The sequence below is a fragment of the Coffea arabica genome, chromosome 4e, assembly GCF_036785885.1.
Source record: "Coffea arabica cultivar ET-39 chromosome 4e, Coffea Arabica ET-39 HiFi, whole genome shotgun sequence".
NCBI classification, from domain to species: domain Eukaryota; kingdom Viridiplantae; phylum Streptophyta; class Magnoliopsida; order Gentianales; family Rubiaceae; genus Coffea; species Coffea arabica.
The window spans coordinates 5,789,648-5,799,110 of record NC_092317.1 but is presented as its reverse complement, the minus strand read 5'-3'; the positions used below and the strand labels follow the sequence as shown (position 1 = coordinate 5,799,110).

At 40.0% G+C, this 9,463-nt stretch overlaps 2 protein-coding genes across 4 annotated transcripts in view; both read left to right on the top strand.

Moving 5' to 3' along the window:
* The first annotated feature begins 254 nt into the window (after nt 1–254).
* LOC113742593 (protein ASPARTIC PROTEASE IN GUARD CELL 1) overlaps nt 255–9,463 on the top strand; it is a 67,554-nt gene continuing 58,345 nt past the window's right edge. For 2 of the 3 annotated variants that reach the window (XM_027270467.2, XM_027270466.2), the window contains exon 1: nt 256–1,775. In XM_027270467.2, the coding sequence (XP_027126268.1) occupies nt 357–1,775 (1,419 nt within the window). In that variant the 5' untranslated portion in view covers nt 256–356. Of the gene's footprint in view, nt 1,776–9,463 lie in introns of all 3 variants that reach the window. The other variant, XM_027270465.2, reaches the window with a different exon arrangement.
* Nucleotides 4,395–8,253, top strand: LOC113742504 (protein FAR1-RELATED SEQUENCE 5-like). The gene is made up of 2 exons (XM_072046722.1): nt 4,395–7,227; nt 7,493–8,253. The coding sequence occupies exons 1-2, from the start codon at nt 4,994–4,996 to the stop codon at nt 7,725–7,727; spliced, it is 2,469 nt and encodes an 822-aa protein (XP_071902823.1). The 5' UTR covers nt 4,395–4,993; the 3' UTR covers nt 7,728–8,253.

The window sequence follows — 9,463 nt, the reverse complement described above, 5'->3', positions numbered from 1 at the left end:
GTCTGATGTCAGTTCAGTCCCCGTTAGATTTCCCCAACTCAATTGGGCTATTCTATGATGGTGGTTCAGTCCCATTTGGCCCATCTATCTTGAAAAACATTTGTATGTGTTAGTTGTTAATTGAACGTGAGAAAATAAAAAAGAATTAAAATATGATTTTTGTGAAGAAAAAAATAATAATACAATAAAAAATGAAATAGGGTAGAACAGAGTCATACTGCAAACAAAAAATATATAATAAAGAAAGACCAAAGTTTCTACTGTGATCGGACATTTGAACTTATCCGGATCCGTTAGTTGTATCCTAAACCAAAGCAACTTCATCTCCCAAACTTCTCATCACCAAAACCACAAACATGTACATGGCTCGAAAAGCTCAAAGGCCATTTCCATCCGTTAACATCTTCATCATCGGCCTCTCCTTCTTCTCTTTCACCCTCAGTCCTTTTTCACCTCAAGTTGTCTCTGCTTCAGCTTTCAAGAGGCTTCAACTCTTCTCAACCGAAGAAGCTCAGCCTAGCTCAACCTCCTCCGTCTTGTCACTCTCCCTACATCCTCATTCCTCCATCATAAAGCTGCCATACGACAACTACTCTGACCTGGTACTCTCCCGACTCGCGAGTGACCGAGCCCGAGCCAAGCTCATCAACTCCAACATCGAACGGGCTGTCTCCACCTTCAACCGCCGTCATGCTGTTAAACCGGACGTACAAGTCCAGCCGGAGGACCTCAAAACTCCACTGACTCATTCTGAGGGAGGGTACTTAGCTCGGATCGGAGTGGGCCGACCCGTGAAAGAATTCCACCTGATAGCGGATACGGGTAGCCAAATCACCTGGCTCCAATGCCTGCCCTGCGATCCATGCTACGAACAATCCGACCCGATCTTTGACCCATCCGGGTCTTCATCTTTTAGTCCTTTATCCTGTGCATCGCAGGAGTGTACCTCCCTGGGAAAAAACCAAAATTGCAAAGCTGACCCGTGTACGTATAAAGCGTCGTACGGAGATAACTTCAGTAGCATGGGCGAATTCGCCACCGAAACGGTATCGTTTGGAAGTTCGGGCTCGGTTGACAAAGTAGCCATCGGGTGCGGGCATACGAACCAGGGCGGGTTTGGCGGGGCAGATGGGATACTTGGTCTTGGGGGCACTCCTGTAGGCTTCCCTTCTCAAATTACAGCGACGTCGTTCTCCTACTGCCTTGTGGATATGGACTCGAACTCGTCCTCGAGTCTTGAGTTTAACTCAACTCCACCTGGTGACTCAGTCTTCGTTCCCTTGATAATTAACCCAAGAATTGAGGCTTATTACTACGTGGAACTCACGGGGGTCACTATTAATGGAGAAAAAGTATCCATCCCGGCATCAGATTACCAAATAGGCGAAGATGGACGCGGGGGAATCTTAGTTGACTCGGGCACCACGATAACTGAGTTCCCAACTCAGGTTTATTACTCGGTCCGCGATACGTTTGTTAAGTACGCTCGAGCCTTGCCTCCCGCGAGCGGGTTCGACTATGGTCCAGTTAAACTTGACACTTGCTATGATCTATCATCTGAACCCACAGATGGCTATCCAACGATGTCGTTTGAATTCCATGGGGGCCAAACGCTGTCGCTGAGGCCTGCAAATTATTTGATTCGTGTTGATACCAGTGGCAAGCACTGTTTGGCTTTCACCGGCAGTTCGGAACGGGTGTCTTCGGAACGGGTGTCAATAATTGGGAACATACAGCAGCAAGGGATGCGGGTCACTTACGACCTTACCAATAAGGTGATTGGTTTTAGTCCGAATCAATGTTAAGACCACTCTCTCATATTGCTAGTACGAGAGTATATTTGATTTGAACCAAAATATTGTCCCTTCCTTCGAGAGGACATCCGAAGAAATTGGAACCAAAATATTTGTAAATTCATACTAATACTGCTTGGTTTCAGATTTTACAAAATCAGATTAAGATTAAAAAAAATGACTATAGAGAATAATGAGAATTAGTAAAATTTAATTTTTTGAATGATTATGAATTTCAGTTTTTTTAATATTAAAAATAAAAAAATTGTATAATTAAAATAAATAAAAATATCAAAGAAACTGATTATCTAATATTAGAATCCATAATTAGCTAAAGTAATCAATCAAGAATAAGTCTTTGATGACCTAAGACAACTCATTATGGGACGAATTTATATGAATTTCAGTTTTTTTAATATTAAAAATAAAAAAATTGTATAATTAAAATAAATAAAAGTATCAAAGAAACTGATTATCTAACTTCTTTGGATGTCTGATTGATCGACTAGTCGCCATTCACTCATTTGGCTTTACTTGCAGAATGATTCAACACATAACGGAAGAGTACAACGTTAGTTTATGAAACTTGATAATATTTGATAATATCAACGGAAATTTACAACTTCAACTTGATAGTAATTTTCTAGTTGGCCTTTCGTTCTTTCTCTTCTATTGCTTTGGTCTAGGTGTTTTTTTTTTTTTTTTTTTTTTTGCTTAATAGCAAATAGAGCTAATAATTCAAAATGCTAATTAATTAGTTTATGAAACTTGCATTAGTCTACTTGAGAATCACAATTTGGATTGTCTTAATTCTTCGAAACAGAAGAAAATTCCTTCTGTCTGTTGCATTCCTTGCACATTTTGATGTTATTTACTGCTATTAGTGCAATTTTCATTGAATGAAAATTATCTTGCTGTTTATCCCCAAATTAAAAAAGAAAAGAAAAGGCAAAAGGGAGAATTTCTTTTCATTTTAGGTTTTAATTCAATCCTGTTAGACATTTGAGCTAGAAAGAGCATTAACGAATGACGACTAGACTTTCTCTAGGTTAAGTGGAGAAGAAGACGAAATGGTCTGATTGGCTGACGAGTGGACTAAATGGTAAATGTGGAACTATTTTGATTACCTAATCCGCACGGCATGAAAAACGATTATCTGAATTTTAGACTCCACTCCCTTGATTTTATTGTTCAAATCAATAATACTAGCCCTGATGCATGGGATATTACTTTGATTTCAAGTATGGCTTATATGTCAAGATGAACGTCTACGGTATTTGGTGATTGGCCTCTTTGCAGAATTTTTCTCTGTTCAAAGAAAGTGCCATCGCATTCATTATATTATACAAAAAAAAATTACTGAGGTAATTTCTGTAGTGCATTCACAAAGTTGGAAGATACGTGTGGAAAGCAGATAATATGGCAAAGAAGCCTCCACGTTGCAGGCTGACAAGTACGGACCCGAAAGGGAATAATTCCAGAAAAGGAAGTGATGACCTATAACCGCGGTTTGGACATTGGAAATGTAGCGTACTGCACAAGCTGGAAATGCATTGGGGTGAAACGGAATTAACATAAATATAATGGGCTAAGGAGTAAAAATAAACCCGTAACTTTATTAAAACAACCCCAATTTTCAACTCTTTCGTCCATAATAACAACGGAATAACCCATTTTCGTTGAATACAAATGTTAGCGATTGCATTTTAAATGCATTTTAACAACGGAATATCATATTTAAATGCATTTTTGAATAAACAGCCAACTCTTTACGGCTTTCCTGGACTACAACTAAAGATTAAATCCATTTTGAGGACCATTATTATATTCAAACGTGTGTCTCAGTTCAAAAGTTTCATCTCCCCTTGGCTTTTTTCCATTACAACAACATAATACCCAAGGTGCCATAAAGACAGACTGATTTATCGGATGAAATGCAATTAAACCCGTTGGTGAGTAAAAGACCAGCTCTTTGTGCCTTTCAACCATTACAATGACAGAGTACCCAACGTGCCTTAAATACAAATGTTGGGTTATGGGATAAAATGTAGTTAAAACGGTTGTCTTATAAACGACCAGCTCTTTACGGCTTTCGTCCATCACACAGTTAGGAGAACCCAATTTCCTTGAAAAAAAAATAATTTATCGGAAAGCATAAAAATTGCGGTGTCGGTTCTGTTGTATGAAACACCGAAGACGAAGCCTAAGCGGTACTAAACAAAGCCATGGTGGGGCCACCGAAGAGGAAGCGTATTAGGTACTAAACACAGAGCCATGTTGGGGCCCGCGGTGATGCGTGTGTTTGAAGACAGGTGGCGAGGTCGGAATGGTAGGCAAAAATTTGGTAAAGAGGTGGTGTCTACTGGCGTAAATTCAGGCGCAGGCGGTGACGGTAGATACATCTGAGGAAGGCCCTTCCGAAGCTGTGGTGACAGACTGCAGCGGCGTGGAACAGAAGCAGAGAAATCAAAGGTGAGTACTTTTGTCCACAACTTTGAAAAATGGATTAGAATAACGAGTAAAGTACGTCTAGTAGGGTGATTTCTACAGTTGTTGTAAGAGGCAATGATAGAGGAATAAGGAATACGAAATACGGGGTGTAAGACCCTGCGTCTTCGAACAAAGATGAAACGAAACCGGGATATTATCGTAGTTTGTTTGTGCACCGAGCTTTGTGTACGTACGTAAGAAATGTTGGTCCTCTAATTTGTATTAAATTGTGTAAAGGAAATTAAGCAGAAATGAGTGAAGACGTGAAGAAGACGTTGTAACAGGACTAAAGTCTTAAAACAGAGTGATTTGGATGGCCGTGTGGACATGGATAATGGCCCCCATACTGCATTGCGAATGCTTATGTGAAAAGAATTAAAGAAACACACAGTAGAGGTTGAGTTTGTGGGTGTTAATGAAAATGCATGTCGATAGTGGTATTTTATGCTAAAGGTTGATATAATTGCATCAGCCACACTTATAAAAACTGTGTATATGAATGTGAGAGTAATGTTTATCGGGTGCATTTTGTGAAAGTTGTGAGGTAAAGTATGGTTTGTTAACTGAAATGATCGTGTATATATGTTTTGTTCCATTAGTAGACGAGCAGTATTTATGTTACAAACGAAAGCATATGGGGAGGCTGAAAAGAAAATGTTAAGCGACCATGGTTAGAAAAAACATTGAACAACCACACAGGGGTTGTAACTATGGGGCAGGATGGGGCGCTTAAAACTCAACTCATGACATGGTGCAGGAAACAGAGAATTAATCAAATGGCGTTGGATGTTTGCGGCAGGTTAAGGTCATTTGACCTTAACCAAGAACCTGAGTGTGACCGAGACACATTCATTGAAGAAAGCGGTGGTTCAATAGGAGGACACGAAGATGAGGAGGCAGATGAATTGGTGGGCGCAATAGGCGTGGATGACGTAATGAAATTAACATTTGACACGGAAGAAGAAGCTGGGGAATTCTATAATTTGTATGCGAAACTAAGCGGATTTGGGATTCGTAAAAGTAATGCCAAACGAGATGCAGATGGCATTTCAAGATTTAGAAAATGGGTATGTTGCTGTGAAGGTTACAGGAATGAAAAGTGGTTTAATTATGAAGACCGGAAAAGAGAAGCAAAACCAATCACAAGAACCGGGTGTGGGGCTTGCTTTCGCGTGAAATATGACATAGAATCGGTAAAGTATGTGGTGACACGTTTCATTATGGAGCACAATCACCCGCTGGCATCAGAGGCAAGTGTGCAACACATTAGGTCGCATAGAAAAGTGAGCGATGCAGAATATGCGCAGGCAAAAAGTCTAAAGTTGGTTGGGGCCAGAATATGCCAGATAATGAAACATTTTGTTATCAAAGCCGGAGGGTATAGTAACGTGGGATTTTGCATTAAGGATTTGTATAACCGAATGGACGAGGAACGTAGAAAAGATATTTTTAATGGCGATGCAGAAGGGGCACTTGGGTTCTTGGCAGCGAAGAAGGATGCCGATGACATGTTCTTTTATAAATATCATGTAGATAACGAAGGAAGATTGGCAATGTTGTTTTGGGCAGATTCTAAATCTCGTGCGGACTTCAGTGTATTTGGAGATGTATTGGTGTTTGATACAACATACAAAACAAATAAATACCGCAAGCCACTAGTTGTACTTGCAGGGGTAAACAACCATTTGAACAGTACTGTTTTTGGCTGTGCACTGCTATCAGATGAGAGGATTGAAACATATGAATGGGTGCTAAGTACATTTGTAGAGGCTATGAAAGGTAGAAAGCCAGTAGCAGTGATGACAGATGGGGACAGTGCAATGAGAAGAGCTATAAAGAATCTTCTCCCGGATGCTTGTCACAGGCTATGTTCGTGGCACTTGCATAGAAATGCACGGAGTAATATTCGCTGCGAGGAGTTTAATAACAGGTTCTATAACCTGATGGCGAGAAAGTGTAGCACTCTTGAGTTTGAGGATCGGTGGGCTAGGTTGGTTAATGAATGTGGGGTGGTAGAGAATGAGTGGGTGAAGAAATTGTACCGTAGGAGAAGGTTATGGGCAGAGGCCTATTTACGCGGTCATTTTTTTGCAGGTATGAGAAGTACTCAAAGGTGTGAGAAAATGAATGCTTTTTTGAACGAGTACTTGAATGAAAAAATGCGACTATATGAATTCGTTAGAAGTTTTGATTTGGCAATAGCATGGCTTCGACATACCGAGAGCAAAGCAGTTCACACAAGCGAAAACACAAAACCAGTCTTAACCACAATCCTGCCCGAATTAGAGGGGAGCGCAGCGGAGGTGTTTACAAGGAATGTGTTCTTCATGGTGAGGAAGCATTTGAACAGGCAAGGACTTCTAATTTCTGAGGGCTGGAGCGAGGATGGAGGGAATCGTACATATTATTACTCGAAATATGGTGGACACGAAATAAGTTGGAGGGTGGATTATGATAGGTCAATGGAGAAGCTAATCTGCTCTTGCATGAAATTCGAGTCAAAGGGGATTCCTTGTGCTCACATGTTTCGCGTGATGGTGGTAGAAGGAATGAACAGGATCCCAGAAGCATGCATTTCGAAGCGGTGGACAAAGGGAGTTCACTGTAGTAATAATGGAATGAAAGAATTTGTTGCAGACGAACAGCTGACACAAATGGCCAGATATGGCACTTTAAAGTCCAGCTGTAATACTATGTGTTACTATGCCTCCTACATGGATGATGCGTTTAATGACCTGCAACAGATGTTTGACAAGCATTCTGTGGACCTAAAGGAGAAGTGGATTGATAGGGGATATGGGGGAGATGGATTTGCAATGGATTCAAGAGTGAGGAACGATAGAAGTAGAAGAACATTCGGGCTGTTAGATCCTAGGGTGTCCCGGTGTAAAGGTGATCACAAGCATGCAGAAGCAAAGAAGAAAAGAAAGTGTGGTCATTGCAGGTACTATCGGAATTGCATACGTAGTTATACAGTAGTTAATTGATAAAATACATGAAGTGGACAGCGAAGGTAATAATGAAGAAGTGGGTATTTTTCGTTCTTATTAACAACAGTAGTAAATAAACACATAATTAAAAGTGCATACAAAGTATACAAAGTTATTGGCAATGCAAGAAAGTTGAAGTGGTGTAATGTTAGCACTGTGCTCGGTTAACGTGATTACTTGCAGTCACAAATGATTTGACATGTGATATATGGGTTGAAGATTGCAGGCAGGCCACAACCAACGAACATGCCCATACAAAAAGAATTCGCACAACACAGCAGTTGATGATGATTATATGGAAAACTGTTTGGATGACTCGCTGGAAAAATCATTTGAAATTGGTACGGGCTGCAGCGACTCAGGCGAATGGAGAGGACAAGCATTTGTACCACAACCATTCGGTAGCGGTGGAAGGGACACAGGTGGCCAACAAAGAAGTCCAGGAGAAAGATGAGGCACTACTGTTGTGATGCTTCGGTTTGCAGTTACGCAATAAATAAGGCAGGTTTTGGTGAGTCGAGGTGCAAGAGTAGTCTTTCCATGAAACAAGTACGAAATTGTAGAAGGGGAAGGGTTTGTATCTTTCCTTCGCATTAATTTGTCTTGAGCATGAGAAGGCTACAAGGTATTCGTGAATGCGGGGAAAGCTGGGTATATTGTTTAAAAAAATTTGATTCCGTTACCATTGAAGTGTAAATAATGTAAGTTTGAATGTGTCATGGGCCATTGTAAGCTGTTATCACCACAGCCACTGAAAGGTTGTAAACAGTCATTGTACTGATGCAGTACCTGTTGGTAAATGGCTTTGTTGTTCTTATTTCACTGCCGTTGCGTGTGTAAATCCTATTATATATTCTTCTAGGTGTGAAATGCAGAGGTTGAAAGAGATGGTATGGTTGTGCATGGAAGTAGCAGCCGTGACGACAGACAGGTTATAGAGCAACACCGGCTTTAGGGATTGTGTTTTGTTATGTATCGGTGGGGTGAAGATTATTCAAGGTTGCTAGGTGTAGATGGGTAAGTCATTGTAGTTCCACCGAAGGGGTCATGCACAGAAGGATCACAAGATGCATGACTGTCAAGGTTGCGTCGTAAGCACTGCTGTAGCAAATACCGCTACTGCACTTGGTTAATAGGAGAGTAAGTAGTTGACAAATTGTTTATTAGACGAGCCAAACTTGTTCCTTTTTTTGTAAATACGAAATTAAGTGGAAGCGTATGTTGCGCAAAATCTCTTCGTGGGATAGACGTTTTCCGAAGTGGCTACCTGGGAATCAGCTTCAGTTGCCCAGCTTTTGTAAACTGGTGCCGTACGCTGCTGCTATAAACTGCTTTTACGATTGGGCTGTTTGTTCCTCGGCTTGCTATCCTAACCAATGACCATAAGGCCCAACGCCTTTTCTTTTGCCCATCGTTCCATTCATGTGTAGGAACAGTAACTTCTGTTTCTCCCCATCTATTTTCATTGCTCACAATGCTTATGCGTCTCTTCAGTGCACCAATAACAATGGTATTATTAGTTATATGTATTATATATGTACATTAATTTATGTAATATAATTAATATTATGAATTATACTACTAATTATACATATTTACTAATAGAAATTATTAATTAGTTCGAGTAACTTTAGTAATACATTTGTACCAATATATTTAATTAGCCAATAACTATCAATTACAATGTGGTTTGTAATATATTTATTAGGGATAATTTAAGAAACCTCCCCTGAGATTTGTGACACTTTCACTGGCACCCCCTGAAGTTGTCAAAATTTGACTGACCTCCCTTGCCTTTGAGTTATTGGGTCCCTTAGCTGACATCATGAAGGCCAAAATTACAAATATATGGTATGAACTTGGGATTTATTACTGATGTTGGGGTTTATTATTACCGTTTAGTCGGAGAAAAAGGAATGTACAGTGATTAATGAAGCCTAACAACAATAACACAAACTGTGAGAGTAATACATGAAGTAAAGCTGGATTAGGGAGTAAGGCACCTTTTTTGTGCCATTATTGTGGGTGCTGTTTCAGTTAGAAATGTTTTTGAAATGCCATTCAAAAAATGGTACAGTAATTTGTTATGTAAAAAAAAATGGTAGGTTATCTACGTAATATATGTTCAGAATAGTTTAAAAAGGAAATATCCCATAAAGTACCAACTCTTTATGCCTTCTCTGTATTACA

Excerpts from the sequence above, each read along its gene's own strand:
- LOC113742504 (XM_072046722.1), top strand. The coding sequence starts at position 4,994 with ATGGGGCAGGATGGGGCGCTTAAAACTCAACTCATGACATGGTGCAGG. Across the intron at positions 7,228-7,492 it reads AGAAAGTGTGGTCATTGCAG|ATTGCAGGCAGGCCACAACC; the intron begins GTACTATCGGAA and ends TATGGGTTGAAG.